Source organism: Tachysurus fulvidraco, chromosome 13 (genome assembly GCF_022655615.1).
Source record: "Tachysurus fulvidraco isolate hzauxx_2018 chromosome 13, HZAU_PFXX_2.0, whole genome shotgun sequence".
NCBI lineage: Eukaryota > Metazoa > Chordata > Actinopteri > Siluriformes > Bagridae > Tachysurus > Tachysurus fulvidraco.
In genome coordinates this window covers 28953029-28978960 of record NC_062530.1, presented here as the reverse complement: position 1 = coordinate 28978960, position 25932 = coordinate 28953029, and the positions used below count along the sequence as shown (strand labels likewise).

At 37.0% G+C, this 25932-nt stretch overlaps 3 protein-coding genes across 22 annotated transcripts in view; 1 reads left to right on the top strand and 2 right to left on the bottom strand.

Annotated features, from left to right (window-relative positions):
• Positions 1 to 25932, bottom strand: part of LOC113657299 — a 1727325-nt gene that overhangs the window by 33899 nt on the left and 1667494 nt on the right. The window contains exon 215 of the mRNA XM_047822072.1: positions 14160 to 14333. Within this exon, the coding sequence (XP_047678028.1) occupies positions 14160 to 14333 (174 nt within the window). The remainder of the gene's footprint in view (positions 1 to 14159; positions 14334 to 25932) is intronic.
• Positions 1 to 25932, top strand: part of LOC113634383 — a 304384-nt gene that overhangs the window by 181517 nt on the left and 96935 nt on the right. The gene's annotated exons all lie outside the window — the stretch shown is intronic.
• Positions 1 to 25932, bottom strand: part of LOC113662842 (NACHT, LRR and PYD domains-containing protein 12-like) — a 111620-nt gene that overhangs the window by 60223 nt on the left and 25465 nt on the right. The window lies entirely within an intron of this gene.

Genomic DNA, 25932 nt, shown 5'->3' with positions numbered 1-25932 from the left:
GAAAATTTTGACACAACAATAAGATGTTATCAAACATATTATACAGAACATTGAAATGAGAAGTAATAAATAATAAAAAATAATAACACATTTGAGCAATTAGTTGAATAACATTGTTATTTTATTTTATTTTATTTATGTTATGTTATTTTATAAACCCTGGCAAAAAAAAAAAACAATTACTTGAGAAAGAGGGAATGTGGTGGAGGTCTTACATTTTTGCTGTGGGGTTAATTCTGTTAAGACACAACTACAGGAATCCAAACAATTAAAGAGAATGATAAAACTGCACTTCCAGCACCCCAATACTCCCCAGCATACCTGTACCCTCTATGCACATGCACTACCCAAAACACCTGCACTACTCACACACCTGCACTTCTAATGCACACCTGTACTACCTCTGCACCTGCACTACCCATTACCTGTCTATGACTTCAGGGTAATAAAAACCTGTATTTGCATGCTAACAGCACCCAAAAAACAAATGTCTGTAGGAACTATAATATGTTTACAGTCATATGCGAAAGTTTAGGAACCCCTGACAATTTCCATGAGTTTTATTTATAATTATTTGGGTGTTTGGATCAGCAGTTTTATTTTGATCTGTTAAATAACTGAAGGACACTAAAGTAATATTTCAGTAGTGAAATGAGGTTTATTGGATTAACAGAAAATATGCAATATGCATCAGAATGAAATTAGACAGGTAGTGATGGACATTTACATTTACTGCATTTGACAGATGCCCTTTTCCAGAGCAACGTACGGAAGTGCTTAAATCAATGGATACATTAATGCTGGTTAACTAGAAAAAACTGTTAAAAGTAAATATCAAAACAGATCACTGTTAGGAAATGGGAAGTATTTCACTATTTAAAATGTCTTTATTTTTAAACAAAAGATGTTTTCTACTGTAAACTCACACTTCCTGTATAGTAAACTTACTGAAGGAGAGCTGAGTGAACACTGAGTGAATCACTGACAAGTGATTATATCTGTATGTTATTGATGCAGGTATATACAGTAAAACTCACTTATAAGTAAGAAATGCTACTTTATTTACTTCTGATTACTTTTGCTTCTTTGATTTTAGTCCATGAACTGAGATAGAGCTTGTAGTTGAGAAGACTACTCCAAGCTGTACTGAAGATTTTCTATATGCTTCTAAATCCCACACGTCTCCTATCTCCCTACAGAAGTACATTAGTTATACTATTTAATACACATTATGGACTGAACCCTGTAGGCAATATTACCATTTGGAATTGATATTGATATTATTGAAGAAATCGCACACTGGTAGGCACAAGCAAGAGTAAAAAGGTTCACGATTTATTTGTACTGCTGCACAACAGGACCCAACACTCTCCAACAAAATCTCAAAGATAAAAATCCCAGATCGTTATTACATTGAGTATTTATTATCATGATCAAACACTAAACATAAGAAAGAAATACATTGTCAATGATTGTCAACATTACAAAGCCTGATCATCTCAGGATAACTTTACCACGGTCTGCCTAAGCTGATACTTAGCCTCGAGTCTCACCATCTTGTCTCCGACTCATTCCGAGCCTCTAATATTTTGCTCAAACTATCTCTGGTAATAACGATTTCTAGTCACAAACAACTTCTAGACATGTACACAGAAGGTCAGATCTTCACAAACAATATCTCCTCATAAAACTTTCCATCACAGAATTGAACTGTAAGTAAATTGTTGTAGGTATGATCTGGAGTTCTAAGAAGAAGAGGCTTTATGTTATAACAGTTAACCTGTGAAATAATATCAATACATCACACATTTATTTAAGAAATTACATCCTCAATTCCAAATAAATTAAGACACTGAATAAAATGTAAATAAAATGTCAGTCACCTGATCAAGTTCTGTGGGGTCAGATGGTGATCCAAACATGGATGATAATTCTGGGAAACTGTTGGTAAATCACTCTGCAGTAGTAGATGTAAATGTACGTTTAACATCGCAAATCCTTATGTTCTGACCTGAATCCGGTTCATGCTCAACAACCATCCAATGTGGCAGAATTACAACAATTCTGTAATAATGAGTGGACCAAAATTCCTCCACAGCTCTGTAACAGACTCAGTGCAAGTTATCGCAAACGCATGATCGCAGTTCTTGCTGCTAAGGGTGGCCTTTTTCACACAGGTCTATTTAGGTTTGGATTTTGTTTTCCCTTAATAATAAAAACCTTCTTTTAAAAATCTGCATGTTGTGTATACTGGTGTTATCTTTGAATAATATTTAAATTTATTTGATGATCTGAAACATTAAAGTGTGACAAACGTGCAAAAAATAAAAAATCAGGAAGGGGGCAAACACTTTTTCACACCACTGTATTTAAATGTATTTGTATTTATCCACAATGAGCAAGTCTGAGGAAAAACTCCCTTAAATGATAAAGGAAGAAACCTTCTAACATATCAAAATGAATATTAAAGTCTCCAAGAATTATTGCTTTGTCTAAAGAAACTAGGTTTGAGATGAAATCTGCAAATTCACAGAGGAATTCCGTATATTATTTTTATTAAAATCCTCATCAACAAGCCTCTCTTTACAGGTGTCTGGCAATAAATAATGCATTTTGTTTTTTTTGACTAGATACTCAACTGGATTAGATTTTTTTATGCATTACCAGAAGTTAAACATTCTAATGAAACAAATTATTATCAATCATATATTTACATCTAATAGATCTGGTCCATGACAAAATGTGTACTTTTTAATGTCTATTTATTTTTCTGTTCTGATGTAGTGTTTTTCTTGCCAGTCATTATTGTCGAACCACGACATCTCTGGAGGATTTCCTGTACTTTCTGTGAGTATGAACTGTGGAACATACTGTACATCCTATGAGCATCTTATTAGAGCTCTGAGACCATATGTTAATAATACGTTAATGTATTCAATATGTAGGTCATTTTATGTAACCTGACAAAGGACTGAACGCTGTGCGTTTAATAAAATAAATCACAGCTGTATTGTGAAAATAAACCCCAACAGTATGATGATTTAATGACTGATCTGTTTTTATAATGGATATTTGGTAAACTTGATAAACACTACTTACTTTTGTTATTTTAAATTAGATAAATGAGAAATGTACAGAATAAAGTAGTAAACATTCAGTCAGACTCTTGTCTCTGTTCGCTGCACTGCATTATAAGGAGAAATACATTAACACGATTTAGTCAATTATTTTAACTAGCATTGATATTGTTATCTAGCAGCTACAAGCTAACTGTATTGTACTCAATATGTTCATACTGAGTATCTTATTACACACATTGTGTAGCTATTTAACTGTGTATTATTGACATTATACATTTTACAGAGCTATCAAGTATCAAACATTGAGCGTGACAGTCACACATTTTGTTTTTTATCCCACTCTCCAGTCACACATTGTATTTCTCACGCAGAAAAACTTTTTCACTATTTATCATATATTTAATATGCCGCAGCGCCCTTTTGGAGATGTCACTCTTGCCTTTCTTCAAAACTTGAGAGCCATGATTTTATCTACTTTTTCTATACAGTAGTTGCAGCTATATATAGAAGGGAAATATCCAAACTTCTCAATACTTTTAAACTAACTTGAAACACTAGAAACATTCAGTAGTTTTCACAATTCAGGTTAAAACATGAGAGATGATTTAGTAGAAAATAAACCTACATTCATACATTCAACTTCTATATACTTTTTACCTGTTCAACTGCAGCAATAATGACTATTTTCTGATTATTTTTAATACTGTGGGTCAAATTACACACTTTACCACTTTATTTCTCCAAATTACCTCAGAATAAATTCGCTACAATAACAGCAGAGATTATGATTTGTGGAACATGCTAACAATGCTAAAGTCTGAGGTAAAAATACAGCCTGCACGCGCAATGGCGGGAGAACCTGGTGATGTCATCGCGCGCGCATCGCATAGTGAAGGAGGGGGGAGGGGTGTATGAGGGAGGGGGAGGGGCTCAGTGCGGGTTGGGACGAAGCCGATAAAACAGACCATCATTTATAAAAGGTGTTCAAAGACGTTCACAATGTTTTACTACACTTATTAAATATATTACTCAATTAAAACACATCACATATTAATGTGTATATAATTTTTACCTTTCTGTTCTATTTTATTGACAATGTGTCTAAGTTACAGTGTTTTATTTAAGAATTTATTGTTAAATACCTAAATTAGAGTCAGTTATTCATTCTGGGTGTTAATTTATTCACTCACATGTTCTCTCTTTGTCATTCATTTAGTTTGTTGTGTTCTGATAAATGTTTGTAACTATATTCACTTGTTCACTTGGTTTGTCACAGACACAAATTTTGAGAATATTTTGTTTACTGACGTTCAAGTATTTAATTTTTTAATGGCTGAAGTTTAATTTTATTCATTTTTTTGCCAAATATGTTATTCAAGAAGTTTATAAAAACATGTTTTAATATAGTTTATCAGTGTCATTTGTGTTAAAATCTTAATGTTTTAAAAAATGACACTGATAAACTATATTAAAACATGTTGCTTGTAGCATGACTGCTAAGGGTTAATTCATCATATCAAAAGGTATAGTAAATAAATATTTATTTAATAGCAGTCATTACTTAACAAACAATAATGTGTTATAATGTGTATAATGTTTACAAAATCTGTTAAATCTGTTTTATAAAAGGTCTTAATTTTAAATTGTTCAAATTAATTAATGTAAATGTGTGATGTGTAGGAAAAATTGTAAAAGGAGACAAAACAATAATAGACAACATGAGAACATTTGCATGGAGGACAAATAGGATGATCACTATACTAGATTTTTACTGAGGTAAAGTTTAGTAGATTATTGATACCAAAGGGAAACCTCAGATATTAATAAATGAAGGAAAGGAAAAACCAACAATTATGTTTAGAATATATTATTGTTTAGTATGCTGAGATTTCACTATCAAACTTCAATTTTAAGGGTTTTCCATTCAAACAGCTAAATAACACATACATAAAGACATCAACATAATTATTACATAATTAAATTCACTTAAAGTCACTTATTATTTCAAATGGTTTCACACAGAAATGTTAACATGTAGAATGATGAGCTGTGCACAGTCAGCAACACAGTCAGCTGTGCACAGTGCCACCTACAGGATCAGGAATTATCATCAGAAATTAAGTCAAGTCAAGAAGCTTTCGTTGTCATTTCAACAATATATATCTGATGCAGTGCACAGTGAAATTAAACCTTTGTCCATGACCATGGTGCTACATGAAACAACACAGAGCTAAGGATTTAAAGTAAGTTGTTCATGACACTTAAACTGCATCGTGTACAACCTAGTGCAAACAGTGTGAGACAAAAGACAATACAAAACACTGCAGATACCCATAAATACAGAAAATATGAGTGTGTGTGAGAGGTGTGTTTGGGTCTCACAAAGACATCAAAATAAAAGGCAGACACACGAGAGCAAATTTCAGAGACTGTATTCACAAAAGCAATTATTAATACATTATCTGTGATAATTCTGTCTGGATGGCCATGTGGAGCAAACTGAGCCTTGCAGGGCCTGATGACTGTCTCTGCAGATAGCTCAGAAAGCAGTTCAATCTTCTAAAAACCTGAGAAATGCTCCACAATTAAAATATTGATGATGATGCCGATGACTGATCAAGTCCTTGCTGACAATTTTCCAAGGCCTGGTGGGGATGTAATGAGACATCATGGTTTGTCCTGTTGGTTGTGTGCAAATTAGTTGGTTGTATGCAAATCAGGTCAAACAGTTACTCACAAACTCTTTGATTTCCGTTTGAATACTAAGCCAATACAACATCTCACGAGCTTGATGATAACATTCATCCACTCATTTGTGGCTTTACTGAATGCACCTAAGCATCTCTGGGTGCAGTGACTTGGGATTAATGACTTTCTGACCTCTGTACAAGATACCATCTTGTGCACTTATTTCCTCTCGATAAGGCCAAAAGTCTCTGATAATGTGTGGTGTACATTCAACTAAGAATGTTGGGGTCAGAGTGCAGGGGCAGCTATGATACAGTGCCCCTGGAGCAGGGAGGGTTGAGGGCCTTGCTCAACCAGTTGAGCCACCATTGCCCGAGCCGAGGACTGAGCTGAGAGTGCAAAGCTAAGCTAAGCTAAAGTTGGCACTGAAGTGTCTGTGGTAATTACCTCAGGAGAGCCGAAGATGGAGCTGAGAGAGCTAAGCTAAAGTTGGCACTGCCAAGTCTGTGCTAATTACCTCAGGAGATCGGAGGACTGAGCTGAGAGAGCTAAGCTAAAGTTAGCACTGCAGAGTCTGTGGTAATTACCTCAGGGCAGCCAAGGATGGAGCTGAGAGAGCTAAGCTAAAGTTAGCACTACTGAGTCTGTGGTTATTACCTCAGCAAAGCCAAGGACTGAGCTGAGAGAGCTAAGCTAAGCTAACCTAAAGTTAGCACTGACGTGTCTGTGGTATTTACTTCAGGGGAGCCAAGGACGGAGCTGAGGGAGCTAAGCTATGCTAAGCTAAATTTAGCACTGCCATTTCTGTGGTAATTACCTCCGGGGAGCCGAAGACGGAGCTGAGAGAGCTAAGCTAAAGTTAGCACTGCAGAGTCTGTGGTAATTACCTCAGGAGAGATGACGACTGAGCTGAGAGAGATAAGCTAAGCTAAATTAAGCACTGCCGTGTCTGTGGAAATTACCTCAGGAGAGCTGAGGACTGAGCTCCGAGGGATAAGCTAAGCTAAGCTAAAGTTAGCACTGCCGTGTCTGTGGTAATTACCTCAGGAGAGCCGAGGAAGGAGCTGAGAGAGCTAAGCTAAAGTTAGCACTGCCGAGTCTGTGGTAATTACCTCAGGAAAGCCGAGGACGGAGCTGAGAGAGCTAAGCTAAAGTTAGCACTGCCGAGTCTGTGGTAATTACCTCAGGAGAGCCGAGGACGGAGCTGAGAGATCTAAGCTAAATTTAGCACTGCCGTGTCTGTGGTAATTACCTCAGAAGAGCCAAGGACTCAGCTGAGAGAGATAAGCTAAGCTAAGCTAAAGTTTGCACTGCCGTGTCTGTGTGAATTACCTCAGGAGACCCGAGGACTGAGCTGAGAGAGATTAGCTAAAGTTTGCTCTGCCAAGTCTGTGGTAATTACCTCAGGAGAGCCATGGACGGAGCTGAGAGAGCTAAGCTAAAGTTAGCACGAAGAGTCTGTGGTAATTACCTCAGGAAAGATGAGGATGGAGCTGAGAGAGCTAAGCTAATCTAAATTTAGTACTGCCTCTGTGGTAATTACCTTAGGAGAGCCAAGGACTGAGCTGAGAGAGCTAACCTAAGCTAATCTAAATATAGCACTGCCGTGTCTGATGTAAGTACCTCAGGAGAGCCGAGGACTGAGCTGAAAGAGATAAGCTAAGCTAAGCTAAAGTTAGCACTGATGTGTTTGGGTTAATTACCTCAGGAAAGCCAAGGACTCAGCTGAGAGAGCTAAGCTAAGCTAATTTAAATTTAGCACTGCAGAGTCTGGGGTAATTACCTCATGGGAGCCGAGGACTGAGCTGAGAGAGCTAAGCTAAGCTAAAGTTTGCACTGCCGTGTCTGTGGTAATTGCCTCAGAAGAGCTGAGGACAGAGCTGAGAGAGCTAAGCTAAGCTAAAGTTAGCACTGCTGAGTCTGTGGTAATTACCTCAGGAGACCTGAACACTGAGCTAAGAGAGCTAAGCTAAAGTTAGCACTGCCGTGTCTGTGTGAATTACCTCAGGAGAGCCGAGGACTGAGCTGGCAGAGATAAGCTATGCTAAGCTAAATTTAGCATTGCCATGTCTGTGGTAATTACCTTAGGAGAGCCAAGGATGGAGCTGAGAGAGCTAAGCTGAAGTTAGCACGGCAGAGTCTGTGGTAATTACCTCAGGAGATCCGAGGACTGAGCTGAGAGAACTAAGCTAAATTAAGCACTGCTGTCTGTGGTAATTACCTCAGGAGAGCCAAGGATGGAGCTGAGAGAGCTAAGCTAAGCTAAAGTTAGCACTGCAAAGTATGTGGTATTTACCTCAGAAGAGCTGAGGACTGAGATGAGAGAGCTAAGCTAAGCTAAAGTTAGCACTGGTGAGTCTGTGGCAATTACCTCAGGATACCCTAACACTGAGCTAAGAGAGCTAAGCTAAAGTTAGCACTGCCGAGTCTGTGGTAATTACCACAGGAGAGCCGAGGACTGAGCTGAGAGAGCTAAGCTAAGCTAAGCTAAAGTCAGCACTGCCGTGTCTGTGTTAATTACCTCAGGAGAACCGAGGACGGAGCTGAGAGAGCTAAGCTTAACTAATGTTAGCATTGCCGTGTCTGTGGTAATTACCTCAGGAGAGCCGAGGACTGAGCTAAGAGAGCTAAGCTAAGCTAAAGTTAACACTGCCGTGTCTGTGGTAATTACCTCAGGAGACCCAAGCAAAGAGCTGAGAGACCTAAGCTAAAGTTAACACTGCCGAGTCTGTGGTAATTACCTCAGGAGAGCCGAGTACTGAGCTGAGAGAGATAAGCTAAGCTAAATTTAGCACTGCCGTGTCTGTGGTAATTACCTCAGGAGAGCCAAGGACTGAGCTGAGAGAGATAAGCTAAGCTAAAGTTAGCACTGTCATTCTGTGGTAATTACCTCAGGAGAGCCGAGGACGGAGCTGAGAGAGCTAAGCTAAAGTTAGCACTGCTGAGTCTGTGGCAATTACCTCAGGAGAGCCGAGGACTGAGCTGAGAAAGCTAAGCTAAGCCAAAGTTTGCACTGCCGTGTCTGTGGTAATTACCTCAGGAGAGCAGAGGAAAGAGCTGACCGAGCTAAGCTAAAGTTAGCACTGCCAAGTCTGTGGTAATTACCTCAGGAGTGCCGAGGACTGAGCTGAGAGAACAAAGCTAAGCTAAGCTAAGCTAAAGTTAGCACTGCCGTGTATGTGGTAAAGAGTGATTGCCATTGTCAAGGTCTGTAGCTGTAATTAGAAAATCTTCATTCTTTTGATTTTTATTCCAGCTCTTCCTAGAGGCTCTCTTCCACTTTATCTTGGCTAAGATCACGGTGTCCATGAGTGGCAGTGTTTGCATCAGCAGATCAGCCAAAGGCTCACTATGACAACGATGGCTCCTCTGTCAACTTTTCTTAAGTCCCTGTCAGATACTTCTTCTGTTCCACAAAGGTCTTTAAAGCTCAGTGGTGAAGGACTAACAAACCCCAGTTTCCCGTTTCAAGGCTTTGTTGGAAACTGAGTCCTTTCACAGAGAACTTCCATCCACAAAGAAGTGGGTGGAGGAGAATAGACCGAAATCTTCGTTTTATGAAATCGAAAGAAAATAAAAATAAATGTTCTGTTGTAATTATCCTTTTACATATTGTAAATATTTGACTTGTACATGTAACCCTTTCCTCACCAGGCTTGTTATAATAAAGTAAGAACCCCTTTAATTTACAGTTAAAATTATTCAATTCAATTCAATTCAATTCAATTCAAGTTTATTTGTATAGCGCTTTTTACAATAGACATTGTCTCAAAGCAGCTTTACAGAACATAACACAGAGCAGAAGGTAAACATAATTAATGATAAAGGAATTAAAAAAATTCTAGATTATTATTAGATGTATATAGTTCACAGTGTGTATGTATTTATTCCCCTATGAGCAAGTCTGAGGTGACTCAGGCAGCAGTGGCAAGGAAAAACTCCCTTAAATTGGTAAAGGAAGAAACCTTGAGAGGAACCGGACTCAAGGGGGAACCCATCCTCATATGGGTGACACTGGGGGTGTGATTGTAATATACAGTCAGTTAAATGTTGTATTGGTGTAAGGTTCAAGGACTTCTGATCTCCTGAGTACCACAGAGTCTAACTGGAGATGTCTCAAAAGAAAAAAAAAATTAGGGCAAAAGAGACATTCTGATGTATAAAAACTATGTCAAGGGTTAAGTATGACTCTCACCGTTAAAACATTTATTTAGAAGCTTCTCAGAAATCATTATTATCAAATAACTCTTTTAACTGTCTGTTACAGAGGAGGTGGCTGCACACTGAATAACAAGGGCAGAGGTGACTGAATCTGGAAAGACAAAGAATAATTAAAAAGACATTTAAAAATGTGACAATAAACAAAGAAAAAACAACAATGTTATTGGCTCAGATAAGTGCACAACTCCAATCTTACCATGTGATGCCCGAGCTGTATGTGGAACAATACTGTATATGAAGTGGTCTCTGATTTCTAAATATAAAAAGATGTCTAAATAATTAATTCTAAAATTAAAACAGATTCAGCACAACATAATGATTTCAATATGTCAAGTTCAGTCACGTGATATTCACTCTTACGTAATTTTTGTCACCGAGCATCTTCTGAGCTGGCAAGGAAAAAGAAAAAATAAGATTAAAGAAATGTCTGAATAAATAAGCAGATTTAATACCACACACTTACTTCACCTGCTTATCTTGCAGTAATAATAAACAGGAAACATTTTGTCTACTCAGGGAATGTTAATCATTTTAAACTTACATGCACATGCATCATCGTGTGTTAGTAGACAGAAACATTTAAAACTCCACAATAAAGAAATATAATACTTACCCTGATTGTGGTTGATATCAGTTCATCATGCTCGGGGAATCAAATCAAAGCCCCTTGAAACGTTAGTATATTTCCAACGGCACAGACATTTGTTAGTGGAACAAGGCCAAAACACTGAGACAATAAGAAAGGCTTTTTGTTCAGACTTGGAGAGCATTTCATATCACAATTCAACAGAACTGTGCTCCAGTGATGAGCCTAATGTGTTAAAACATTAATTTACATTATGTACCTTATTTTAATATGTAATAAATTATTGAAACGTAAAATCTGTATTCTCATAAATACTGTCAATGTTTTATTAAAGCTGTTTGTTTTGTATTAATTTATTGTTCTGTGCTGTAGGAGCTCGTGGACGCTCGCTTTCCTCTTTCAGCTCTATTACTGCTATGTAAGAGCTCCTGAAATACGTGTGGCTATTTAACCGTATTTCAGAAAGAGCAGCTGGATTAACCGCAGTAGCTAAAGCATCTTCAGCGTCTTCCACAGATATTAAGCTTAATCCCTTATATTTATTTTAGAGAAAGTGTAACAAAGTGAGTAATTCGAGCTGCAGTAAGAAAAAGAATGAGAGAACAGTCATTATTGCTGCAGTTGATCAGGTAAGACAACATTAAAGTATAAAGTTAGTGAATGAAGGTTTTATTGTCAGTTTATCTACAAAAATAATTTAGTAGATAATGTTTAATGATAATTTAAAAATGTTCTTTTAACAGTGAAATGATAGAATTTTAAAATAATTTTCATTATAATAATCAGTGTAAGTTATTTTATTATATTAATAGTCAGTTAGAATGACTAATACACAGAGTTAAATTACTGCATGTGTGTAATAAGGTACTGGATGTGAATATGAGCTTATTAACTACAGTAAAGTATAAAGTTAGCCGGTTCCAGAGCAGATAACAAACCGGAGACCTGAACAGAGCAGCAGAAGGACAACACCAAAATAATTGACCATATTATTGTGTTAATAAATTTCACCCTTAATAATACAGTGAAATGAGCAGAGACTGAATGTTTACTACTTTATTCAGGTACATTACACTTCTCATTCATCAAATTCAGTTCAATTCAAAACCACATCAGTTCAGTTGAGTCCTTCATCAGATTACAAAAATGGATCTACACACTGAACACATTTAAATCTTTTCATACACATGTACACAAACTCAGAGCTCTCAATAGGATACAGAACGTGTGGGATTGAAGCTCTTGGTCCAGCGGTACAGGAAGTACAGGAAGTTGAACTCTGAATTCTCTGGAGGACTTCCTGTACATCTGAAATATCTCTCACAGAATTGGAAAAAATACATCATTTGGCTGAGACCAAATATATAAAATAAAAATATAGTTGGTGCTGATTTGAGTCACTAGAATATTTAACTTCTGGCAGTAAAAAAGTCTAATCCAGTTGTACATCTGCTCAAAATAAACAAACTGCATTAGATAAAACACTTGTAGAGAAGGCAGGCAGCATGTTGGTGAAGCATGTTGGAGTACGAATGAGACTACATGTGAGACTAAACCTTATTCCCTCATGGAACAGAAACTTATCCCTTGTAATACTAATAAATAGGACAGGACAGAGGTCAAGAAAACTTACATGATACATAAACTGCACTTTATTTAAGTCTTCATTTATTAAACAAATATTACCAGAGTTATTTTGTTAGTAACTAAAACTTAATGTTTTAACCCTCTCATCATTCAGACTGCAGCACAGCAGGACAAAACATTTTACAGCACAAAGACATTTTAATAAAGAAATTCTGGTCCAGAAATCACTGCTCTTTTTGTGTTCACTTTCTATTGGAACCAGTTTGCTCCTTTCCATCAGCTTGGTGTCTGTCAGTGGTGTCTATGGCTGTGAAGTGTAATAGATCATTATTTTATTTCATAAATATATCAGTATTTTAGTTTAAGTTAGACGTTTAGTTTATGTTTAGTTGATGTTTGTGAGTTGTGCTATTTAATTGTTTTTCTGCAGTATGGTATAATCCATGTACCCTGTACACTTGTACTACATAATGAACTCCTGACTGAATCCCTTATCTGTACAGCTGAAGTTCCTCCTTTAATTTTGGTCTTATTTATATTTGGGGATTACAGTGTAGTTTTGTATTAGTACGATTCGAGTGTCACGGTCTGCTGAGGCGTTTTCTGTCCTTCACTGTTGAGTTAGTTTGAATTGTTGTCATTATCTAGTATCTTTTTGTGTTTTGGATGTTTGAGTGCTTTTTGTGTCCCTTTTCTTGTAGTTTTGGTGAATTACTTGTGTTTGTGTCATGGACTTCTGTACTGTTCTCTGGTGTTATATGAACTGCCTGAAGTCTCTGGGCTTCTGATGTCAGTGTCTGTACTACAGCTGTCCTGGTCCACACTGCTTTCTCCCTGCTGTGTGTCTTTTATTTCTTCATCTCTTGGTTCCGTCTTTACTGTAGAGGAGTCAGGGTTCCGAAGTCAGCTGTTTATTAGACGTACCACCAGTAAACAAATTCTTTGTTTTTTGTAACAATGGCTCCCCGTCATACCTGTAATAATAATAATACAGATGTCAGTGGGTTTATCATTTAGTCACTATCTTTATCATTTAGCACATTTGTGGGAAGCTGTTTTGATTTTAATTCTGTGTAAAGGATGTAAATATTAAGTAAATGTAAATAATTAAAAGCTCCAACACTGTAATCTGTATTATTGCTCTTTCACTGGAGCTCTATCTGTTTTCTCTTTAATTATCAGAACAATAAAATATTTTAAATATACCACATTTACTGTAACTACATAAACACTCCACTTAATACAGTAGAAAAGTAGAATAAATAGGAATAAACAAATAGATCCTTTTCCTTTCAGTGAGTGAGTTACGTAGGAGCATGTTGAACTAGAGGAACCTGTCCTACTGAAATGACAATAAAACTACAGGTATTTCTGGGAAGAACAGTAACAGATCAGTTCAACGTCGATCAGATCAGAGCTACAGAGTTAGATATTAGCATAATGTGATGAATTATAGTTTTCTTTAGTTCTGATACTGAATACTAAAGTTTATCTCTGTGCTTCTGTCAGTAAGATTTTTATTGTTCCATGCTGCTGATTTGTCCAGATCCATTACTCTGACATGACGCTCTTACACTTACATTATAATCTACAGAAAATACACATTCAGTACTGTGTGTGATAACTTTACTTACATTAACTGTCCTCCTGAACTCTTCAGTATCTCAGAGAGCTGCTTTACTGTTGAATCTGTTAGTTTATTCTCTCTCAGATCGAGCTTTTTCAGATAAGAGGAGTTTGACATCAGAGCTTCAGTCAGAGCAGCAACATCTCCATCTGTTATGCTGCACTTCTTTAACCTGCTCACAGGGAGATAATGATGTAGGTGTGAACATTAAGAACCAGGTTCATGAACTCATAGTTAATGTAACACAAACACAGACGTTAAATTAAAATAGAGATTATGTTTTGTTAGTGTGTATCAAGAAAGATCTGATTCACAGAAAACATAAAGATTGTGATTTCAGTTCAGTGTGTTTCATCACTGAGTTACTCACAGCAGTTTCTCCAGTTTACACTCGTGTATCTTCAGTAGATCACAGAGCTTCTTCACTCCTGAGTCTCCCAGTTCACACCAACTCAGATTCTGCTCTCTGATGTGTGATGGATTTGTACAGAGAGCTGAAGCCACATCAGCACAGGATGATTTACCTTTTACACTGTTCTGTAGCCTGCAGAGAGAGAAATGAGAAGATATTTAGGTTTAATTAGCGTGAACTCGACGTTTCCTCTAACAGCACAACATGGAGTGTTTAATTATATCAGTATGAACAGTGTTTTCTTCACCAGCCTCTCTTTATTCTCTCTTTTTTCTCTCTCTATTCCCTCTTTATTCTCTCTCTCTCTATCTATTCTCTCTTTTTTTCTCTATTCTATTCTATTCTATTCTAAATATTCTATTATAAGAATATTTTATTTTTATTGTGAAATAACCTTCTTTTGGAAAGTTTAAATAATAAATAGCAAACATGTTATTCACCAGATGGTCTCCTCACTTTGCCTCGTGCCCTATGTCATCCTGCTTGGTTATAGTTCCTGCTCTGCCTGGTTTGAACCCATTCCTGCCTGCTCTATGACACACTGACTTGTTTGACTGATCTGCATTTTTCTGTATTACTGGACTAATGGACTGTTTATTACTCTGTTCACTGTCTGCCCTTTACTATGACATTTAGTTAGAAATAATGTGTTTTATATGTAATACACATGTTATTATTTGAGTGTTTTAATAAATTGTGCTAATGTACTAATATGTACTAATAAATATTCAGAAAGTATTTATTAATAAATTATTTCTGTATGATTATGACACAAACCCACAGTAGAATTTCCTGTACTGCTGAAATAAGGTTTTTGTAAACTGATTGATATTTTTAAAAGGTTTAGTTTAATTATAAAGACATTATTACTCACTTTAGTGTCTGCAGTTTACATTTAGGATTCTTCAGGAAATCACACAGATTTCTCAGTCCAGACTCTCCTGGTTTATTACAGTTCAGATTCAGATCTCTCAGGTGTGAAGGGTTTAAAACCAGAGCAGAAAACACACCTGAACAGTCATCATCTGTCATACTGTCTTTCTTATACAACCTAGAGAGAGAGAGAGAGAGAGAGAGAGAGAGAGAGAGAGAGAGAGAGAGAGAGAGAGAGAGAGAGAGAGAGAAGGAGGTTAGTCTCTTTCACTATTACACCCAGTGTTCCACTTCCTGTCCACCAGAGCTGGATAAATCAGTGGTCTGAAAGTTCAGGTCAGGGCTGTTAGTTTTATAATCAGTTTAGTGGACCAATAAATCCAACCACCAGGAAAGGAAGAATCCTGCTGCTCCTTAATGACTTTTGTGAAACAAAAGATTTTGTGTCATTATGCTTAAACTTCATGCATGTCCCAAACCTCCTTCTGGGCAGGTCTTTGGCTGTAACACGTTCATACACGATGCCCTGGACGTATGTGAGGTGGTGTATAAAGTTTGTGTTCAGAATTTTCCTGCCTGTAAGTCAGCACTACTGAATGTGAATTACTGTAAGTTATTATTGTACAGGTTTACAACTCACAGCAGCTCAGGAACATTATATAGTAAATATTTCTTCTTCCTGAAGCTAATACTTTTGTTGTCATTTTGATAAAGATGAGTGCTGTGACATTTAGTGAATATCTACTAAACTGGGTTGTAAGAAATGGGATATTTAAGTCTGTACTTTAAGTAAAATTGTGTTTTGCTCAAAGAGGCAGAACATAAAGTGAGTGCAGTTCACTGTGTCAGAGGTTTTCATATCAGTACAGACACAGTTAGCATGGCTACAGTCACTCCTGACTAAACAAGAGCAACTGAGTGAAAACAGAGATCTGTGTGTTTATAGCTGTTTCTTACGTAAGTTTCTGCAGTCTGTAATGTGGATCCTGCAGCAGAGCTGAAAGCTGCTTCACTTTGATGTTCTTTGGTGTTTTGGTGCTCAGATCCAGCTCCGTGTGCAGTAAGGGGTTCTTACTGAACATGTCTGTAAGACACGTGTAGGCTTCCTCTGCATCAGGACTTTTTAACCACCTGTAGAGGTTTGAAGGAAAAGTTATTTTTAACTTTAAGAAATTATATTTGTTTAATATGATATTTGTATATATCATCATTGCTTATAGAATCACCTCAGTGTCAGTTTGATAACTTTGTTGTCAGTAAGTAGTTTCACTCCTGAAGCTCCAGGGTCGTTCCCTCTGAGATCCAGCTCTCTCAGGTGTGATGATGAATTCTGTCTCAGAGCTTCAGCCAGAAAAGTGTATCCTTCCTCTGTTATACTGCAGTCTGAAAGTCTACACAAAATTACACCAATTGGATAATTTTTATGTAGGAAAGGTCTGTAAGTCTCTGTAAAAACCAGGAGTATAAATGTGGCAGTGTTCAGTGTATAAATTAACTGTATTTACTGTTGTTGTTCTCTTTGGGAACATGTTCTGAATTACACATTTGTGATGTCTGAATTTTTCTGAACTAATAAAGAGACATTATAAAGTCAGTACTGATAACTGGACCATACCAGTAAATATAAATCATTTAAAATATATATTTCTCTATTCAGTCTGACACGTCCTCTCAAATTCAGTCTGCTTTAATAAAAATAAATATAAAGTTCAGATGAAAAATCTCAGAGTTCGTAAAGTTTCTCCACATTTTGGTAGGTTTTAGCTTCACCTTAAAAGAGATTTAACTCATTTTTTCCTCATTGATCTACACACAATACTCCACAATAACAAGGTAATATATGGATAATATTTTTCCTTTAACTGCTAATTCACAAGTGTTTTTTTTCTGTTACAAACATTTAATGTTGTAGAATGTCCCCATATGATCATTAATACGAGACTGTCATTTATATTCTTACCCCTTTTCCCTCCTGTGGTGGCATTAGGGACATTTGTCCACATTATTTCAAAATAACTAAATTTGTTCACAGATTAGCTTAATTTTATTAACATGATTTGCATGTGGGTAATAAGATGATTGCAACACTTTGACACAAAATATTGTGTATTTCACGTCTCTATCATCATCTGGATTATAAATGATGTGTGTATTAGACGTTACCTCAGAGTCTCCAGTTTACAGTGTTTCTTCTTCAGTTCCTCAGAGAGCAGCTTCACTCCTGAATCCTGAATCCTGTTGTTACTCAGATTCAGCTCCTTCAGGGTGGAGTGTTCTGATCTGAGAGCTGTGAGCAGAGCTGAACATCCTTTCTCTGTCAGATTACACTCACTGAGTCTGAAAACACAATAAATCACAGGGATTTTCTTTAACACTTCTGTATGCAGAAGAGCGTCTTTTCTCCTCAAACTACTCATTACTACTGAAAAGGACTGAAAACTAGATGAATGATTGATCACCTAAAGACAAACCATTCAATATTAACATCACTAACTGAAGTTCACAGATTAATATAGAATGTAATTCCTTACTGAAGTGTTTCAGGTCTGCAGTGTGGATCCTTCAGTAAAACAGAGAGCTGCTCTACTTCTGAGTCTCCTTTTATTTTCCCACTCAGATTCAGATCCGTCTGCAGTATCGGGTTTATACCCAGAACTTCAGTCAGATGATCAGAAGCTTTCTGTGCTTCAGGACTTTTCAACACCCTGTAGAGAGAAAGAACAGAGAAACACTAACACTAATTATATTTACAGCAATGTGGTGCTAGTTCTCAGTAATTGTTTGGTCCATGGTGGAAAACTAGTTTTAATCATTAGCAATATTACTTCAGCTTAATCTTTTACTGTAAATTTGTTCCTTTATTACAAAAAATGTAAAATAAAGTGTGACCAAAAATATCACAGCATGCTACACAGTGGTTCAAACAATGAAACTTTACTAATAACTCAGAATTAATGCTGTATTTTACATGTACTGGTGAAAACGCTCACCTCAATGTCTTCAGTTTACATTTTTTATCATTCATCAAATCCCTAAGCTCCTTTATTCCTGATGCTCCAGGGTCGTTCCCTCTGAGGTCCAGCTCTATCAGGAGTGATGAGTGGTTTGACTTCAGAGCTTTAACCACAGCAGTGTATCCTTTCTCTGTTATATTACAGTCTGAAAGTCTGGAGAAGGAGCAAAAGGTTCACCATCATCATTGTTTGTGAGAATGTTCTTTATTTACCCCATGTGGTACATGAACTCATTTGTAAATCATGTAAAACTGACAAGACCTGTAACAGTAATTACATTATTGATGCCCCTCATTGGAACTAAACCACACACTGTGGATAACGGATGTCTGTCACATGAAATCACTCAAACCAGCCAGTGCAGCAGCTCATTATCACTGTCAGAAGACCTTGACAATGACAAGCCAGTCCTGGTCCATCTCAAGCAATTTGTAAAGAAACAACCATGGGGTCATGGTAACTCGTCTGTATTCACTGTAAAGCTGCTGAACTGCTGTATCTATCTCCAGTGTAATGTGTGTTTCTATCTGCAGGTCTAAGATGTATTTATACCTAATCAGGGCGATCAATGGGGCAAGTTTTCAAATGGGCTATTTAGTGTTGTATTTTATGTAGTAAGATTATTTAATCCTCTGCCATCTGTACGCTGCTCTGTAGCTTTCAGGTTTGTGTTGTAGTAGAAATATGTTTGTTTATGGTGTTTTGGGGAAATTTACCCCTGAATAAGTTTCTGACTAATTTATTCCTACATAATATATAAACATATAGAGAAGTAAAAATATCATTTATTATATATCATATAGTAAAGTGTACTATTAAATGTCTTACACAAGCTTCTGGAGTTTACAGGATGACTTATTTAGTAGAGTAGAGATCTGAATCGCTCCCGAGTTTCCCAGTGTGTTCTCACTCAGGTCCAGTTCTGTCAGGTGTGAAGGGTTTGAAGTAAGAGCTGATATCAGATCAGTACAGCCTCTGTCTGTAACACTGCTCTTATTCAGCCTGCAGTCAGAGAACACAGCTGAGAAAACGTCTTTAACAACCCACAAGATCAACCATCAAAATAATTCCAAGGTATAGAAACAATAGAGTGATCATGTGTACAGTGGAATATCTTTATAGATTTAATGTGAACACAAATAAAAACACCAGGTGAGGAATCAGACCACACACCTGAGTTTCTCAGTCCTACACTGTGGATCCTTCAGTAGAACAGAGAGCTGCTTCACTTCAGAGTCTCCAGATATTTTCCCACTCAGATCCAGTTCTCTCTGCAGTAAGGGGTTTGTACCCAGAACTTCAGTCAGATGATCACAGACCTTTTCTGCTTCAGGACTCAAAATTCTGTAGAGAGAAAACACCTTTCATTATGATACTGATAACAGACCTCTGGATGTTTGTCCTCACAAGATGCTGATGTTAAATGATGTGAACCAGCACAGACAATTATTCTGATGCCTCAGCATTAATAATGTAATAAATGTAATGAAATGTAACAATATGGAAATGACTTTATTTAGCTAACTTTCTAGTTTTGTAGCTCACAACCTATTAAATGCTTTTCTGAGCTGTGTTTTTTTTTGTGAGCTTGTCCTGGTTTCTACATCTCTGTCTCTTGTTAAACTGTTTTCAGAGTTTTTCTATTTTATTTGCAGGGATCAGATTCAGAAAGTTGGGTTTAGACTGTCTTTAGTTTATGCTAAATTACTAAATTACTAAGTTTACAGAACAAGTTGGCATAGATGAGGATGTCTCTGCTATCAGTAAGTCTACTTTGTGTTCTTACTAATTGTTATACCAGAAAAACCCTTAAAATAACCTTTATACATGAAGAAAGCTACTGAGGATCCTACAAACATTCAACCATTCACATGTGAGAGATCACAATAATGAGAGTCTTGGATAGATGGAAAACCTGCAAACATAACACCTTCATCAATTATTTAAAAAGTAAAATAAGTAAAAAGTGTTTCCAGTGTTGTAAAAGAAAAGGTTATAATTATTTAAATCAGAAACTCACCTCACAATCAACTTAGAGTTTGGATTCCCTATAAAATAACTAAAAATGTTCCATCCTGACACACTGTAGTTCCCTCTGAGATCCAGCTCTTTCAGAGGTGATGAGGAGTTTGATTCCAGAGCTTTAGCCAGATCACCACATTGTGTTTGTGTGAGATTACAGTTATTTATTCTGAAAGAAAATATTAATAAAGGACATTTCACAGTGAGACAGTGACATGACAGTGACAGAACATCACTGAAGGCTTTGTAATTAATAATAATCTCAGTACAGGCCAGTAGACAACAGTTAGAACCATTATTTAAGGTGGAATGAAGGTTGTGAAGCTGCATTCAGGGAGTTGAAGGAAAGGCTTACACAAGCTCCTGTGCTGGCATTCGCAGACCCCAAGCTACCATATGTGTTACATGTAGACGCATGTTGTGAAGGTTTAGGAGGGGTGCTGTATCAAGATCAGGGTCAGGGACTGCATCCTGTAGCGTTTATCAGCAGAAGCCTTACACCATCAGAAAAGAACTATCCGGTGCACAAACTTGAATTTTTGTCTCTAAAATGGGCTGATGTTGACAAACTACATGACTATCTCTAGGGGGGAAAGTTTGAGGAACAGACTGATAATAATCAATTAACATATGTGTTGACCACTGCCAAACTAGATGCTGCAGGGCATAGGTGGTTAGCAGCTTTGTCGTCCTAAGATTTCAGTCTGAAATGTAGGCCTGGTAACCAAAACATAGATGCTGATGCCTTGTCTCGTCATCCTCACCCAAGAGTGGAAGAAAAGGATAGAGGGGCAAACATCTCATCCTCTGGTGTAAAAGCTTTGTGCAACCTTCAAGTGTTTGGTAATTCTGGAAATTTCGGGAACTGTAGCCGGGCTTCCTTGGGTGGGTCTCCAAAATCCGTCCCTGTAGCTTACTGTAATCTAGCTACCGTAGACCTTGTTTTTACTCCTAAGATGAGTTCTTTTGATCGGTCATGCTCTCAGCAGGATGATCCCTGTTTTGGTGAAGTGGGGAGGACATTCCCCTTGTCATGAGAGAGTGGGAAAGGTTAGAGATGGAGGATGGGGTGATGTTTCATTGCACAGAATTTTTGAGTGACTGTTCTTAAGTCATTGCATGATGACTCTGGGCACTTAGGGTTTGATAAAACCTATGGGTTCATTAGAGAGAGGTTTTATTGGCCTCAGATGAAGGCCAACATGGAGCAGTATTGTCAGACATGTGCTCGGTGTTTTCAGAGAAAGACACTGCCTAAAACAGTCGCACCATTATCACACACTACTAGCAGTGGCCCAATGGACTTGGTGTGTATGGATTTTCTATCTCTTGAGCCTGACTCCAGTAACACCTGTAATGTTTCCGTAATAATTAATCATTACACCAGATATGCGCAGGCTTTTCCCACCAAGAACCAGAAGGCGTCCGGTCTGCCAAGAAGCATGCACTCAGATCAAGGAAGAGATTTTGTGAGTATGCTCATCCATGAGTTGTTAGATATGTTGGGGATGGAGGAGTCCAGAACGACTCCATATCATCCCCAGGGGGACCCACAACCAGAGCGGTTTAATTGGACGCTGCTGGACATATTGGGGACCTTAGACACTAAACAAAAGCAACATTGGAGCCAACACATTGCCCATCTTGTGCATGTTTATAACTGTAGCCAGAATGGAGCCACAGGTTTCTCCCCATACTTCCTAATGTTCGGACGGGAAGCCAGATTGCCTGTTGATCTAAATTTTGGTGTATCGAGTGATGGTACCTCCATTAAGTCTTACCAGCGGTATGTAAAGAACATGCAGAGAGAATTACAAGCTGCCTTTAAATTGGCTGAGGCTGCTGCTGAAAAGAAGAATGATGGGAATAAGAGGAGGTATGACCAGAGAATTCATTACTCACATCGCACGTCAGGTGATCAAGTTCTAATTAGGAATTTGGGTCTGCAAGAAAAGCATAAATTGGCAGATAGATGGGGTTCTGTGCCATACATTGTTCAAAGTCAGATGCCAAACCTACCCGTTTTTCGGTTGAAGCATGAAGTTGGTGATGGGGCGGTTAAGATTCTCCATCAAAATCATCTTCTTCCTATCGGTCAAAAGCTGAGACAGCAGCATATTGCTGATGTTTTTCTGGAGCCCAAAAGAAAGATTTTGAGAAAAAGAAGGCAAACAGAGCAAATTAAGAACTTGAGAACTGAGGCTGGTAGTGCTCTTAAGGGACAGGAATAGCAGAGCAGAGATTTTCAGAGTTCTGATTCAGATAGTGATGACTATGTCTACGAAACTCTGGTTCATATACCTGACCGAGGACTGAGCTGAGAAAGCTAAGCTAAGCTAAAGTTTGCACTGCCGTGTCTGTAGTAATTACCTCAGGAGAGCAGAGGAAAGAGCTGACCGAGCTAAGCTAAAGTTAGCACTGCCAAGTCTGTGGTAATTACCTCAGGAGTGCCGAGGACTGAGCTGAGAGAACAAAGCTAAGCTAAGCTAAGCTAAAGTTAGCACTGCCGTGTATGTGGTAAAGAGTGATTGCCATTGTCAAGGTCTGTAGCTGTAATTAGAAAATCTTCATTCTTTTGATTTTTATTCCAGCTCTTCCTAGAGGCTCTCTTCCACTTTATCTTGGCTAAGATCATGGTGTCCATGAGTGGCAGTGTTTGCATCAGCAGATCAGCCAAAGGCTCGCTATGACAACGATGGCTCCTCTGTCAACTTTTCTTAAGTCCCTGTCAGATACTTCTTCTGTTCCACAAAGGTCTTTAAAGCTCAGTGGTGAAGGACTAACAAACCCCAGTTTGCCGTTTCAAGGCTTTGTTGGAAACTGAGTCCTTTCACAGAGAACTTCCATCCACAAAGAAGTGGGTGGAGGAGAATAAACCGAAATCTTCGTTTTATGAAATCGAAAGAAAATAAAAATAAATGTTCTGCAGTAAGAAAAATAATGAGAGAACAGTCATTATTGCTGCAGTTGATCAGGTAAGACAACATTAAAGTATAAAGTTAGTGAATGAAGGTTTTATTGTCAGTTTATCTACAAAAATAATTTAGTAGATAATATTTAATGATAATTTAATAAAACATTTTTAACAGTGAAATGATAGAATTTTAATATCATTTTCATTATAATAATCAGTATAAGTTATTTTATTATATTAATAGTCAGTTAGAATGACTAATACACAGAGTTAAATTACTGCATGTGTGTAATAAGGTACTGGATGTGAATATGGGCTTATTAACTACAGTAAAGTATAAAGTTAGCTGGTTCCAGAGCAGATAACGAACCGGAGACCTGAACAGAGCAGCAGAAAGACAACACCAAAATAACTGACCAAATTATTGTGTTAATATATTTCACCTTTAATAATACAGTGAAATGAGCAGAGACTGAATGTTTACTACTTTATTCAGGTACATTACACTTCTCATTCATCAAATTCAGTTCAATTCAAAACCACATCAGTTCAGTTTAGTCCTTCATCTGCTTACAAAAATGGATCTACACACTGAACACATTTAAATCTTTTCATATACACAAACTCAGAGCTCTCAATAGGATACAGAAGGTGTGGGATTGAAGCTCTTGGTCCAGCAGTACATACTCACAGGAAGTACAGGAAGTTGAATCCTGAATTCTCTGGAGGACCTCCTGTACATCTGAAATATCTCTCACACAATTAGAAAAAATACATCATTTGGTTTGGACCAAATATGTTAAATAAAAATATAATTGATGCTTATTTGAGTCACTAGAATATTTAACTTCTGGCAGTAAAAAAAAGTCTAATCCAGTTGTACATCTGCTCAACATAAACAAACTGCATTAGATGTTATCAGACACTTGTAGAGAAGGCAGGCAGCATGTTGGTGAAGCATGTTGGAGTACGAGTGAGACTGTAAGTGTGAGACTAAACCTTATTCCCTCATGGAACAGTATTATCCCCTGTAATACTAATAAATAGGACAGGAAAGAGGTCAAGAAAACTTACATGATACATAAACTGCACTTTATTTAAGCTTTCATCTATTAAGCAAATTTTACCAGAGTTATTTAGTTAGTAACTAAAACTGAAGTCATTTAAGGTGAAATTTTTGTTTTTAAAATCATCTTTAAGTAAATTTATAATAAGGTCTAAAAACCTCCATTTTGATAACGTACATTTACCTTAAAACCTTTTTATTTGTTTTTTATGATCTTTAAAATGTTTTGTAGGATTGTTCTTGATATTTTAAACAGTAGATTTAAAAACGTAATGTTTTAACACTCTCATCATTCAGACTGCAGCACAGTAGGACAAAACATTTTACAGCACAAAGACATTTTAATAAAGAAATTCTGGTCCAGAAATCACTGCTCTTTTTGTGTTCACTTTCTATTGGAACCAGTTTGCTCCTTTCCATCAGCTTGGTGTCTGTCAGTAGTGTCTATGGCTGTGAAGTGTAATAGATCATTATTTTATTTCATAAATACATCAGTATTTTAGTCTAAGTTAGACTTTTAGTTTATGTTTAGTTGATGTTTGAGTTGTGCTGTTTAATTGTTTTTCTGCAGTATGGTATAATCCATGTACCCTGTACACTTGTACTACATAATGACCTCCTGACTGAATCCCTTATCTGTACAGCTGAAGGTCCTCCTTTAATTTTGGTCTTATTTATATTTGGGGATTACAGTGTAGTTTTGTATTAGTAGTATTCGAGTGTCACGGTCTGCTGAGGCGTCTTCTGTCCTTCATTGTTGAGTTAGTTTGAATTGTTGTCATTATCTATTATATTTTTGTGTTTTGGATGTTTGAGTGCTTTTTGTGTCCCTTTTCTTGTAGTTTTGGTGAATTACTTGTGTTTGTGTCGTGTACTTCTGTACTGTTCTCTGGTGTTATATGAACTGCCTGAAGTCTCTGGGCTTCTGATGTCAGTGTCTTTACTACAGCTGTCCTGGTCCACACTGCTTCCTCCCCAGTGTCTTTTATTTCTCCATCTCTTTGTTCCATCTTTACTGTAGAGGAGTCAGGTTCTAAAGTCGGCTATTCATCAGACTTACCACCAGTAACTCAATGTTTTACCAATTGTTTGTAACCATGACTCCCCGTCATACCTGTAATAATAATACAGATGTCAGTGAGTTTATCATTTAGTCACTATCTTTATCATTTAGCACATTTGTGGGAAGCTGTTGTGATTTTAATTCTGTGTAAAGGATGTAAATATTAAGTAAATGTAAATAATCAAAAGCTCCAACACTGTAATCTGTATTATTGCTCTTTCACTGGAGCTCTATCTGTTTTCTCTTTAATTATCAGTACAATAAAATATTTTAAATATACCACATTTACTGTAACTACATAAACACTCCACTTAATATGGTAGAAAAGTAGAATAAATAGGAATAAACAAATCGATCCTTTTCCTTTCAGTGAGTGAGTTAGGAGCATGTTGCACTAGAGGAACCTGTCCTACTGAAATGACAATAAAACTACAGGTATTTCTGAGAAGAACAGTAACAGATCAGTTCAACATCGATCAGATCAGAGCTACAGAGTTAGATATTAGCATAAAGTGATGAATTATAGTTTTCTTTAGTTCTGATACTGAATACTAAAGTTTATCTCTGTGCTTCTGTCAGTAAGATTTTTATTGTTCCATGCTGCTGTTTTGTCCAGATCCATTACTCTGACATGACGCTCTTACACTTACATTATAATCTACAGAAAATACACATTCAGTAATGTGTGTGATAACTTTACTTACATTAACTGTCCTCCTGAACTCTTCAGTATCTCAGAGAGCTTCTTTACTGTTGAATCTTTTAGTTTATTCCCTGTC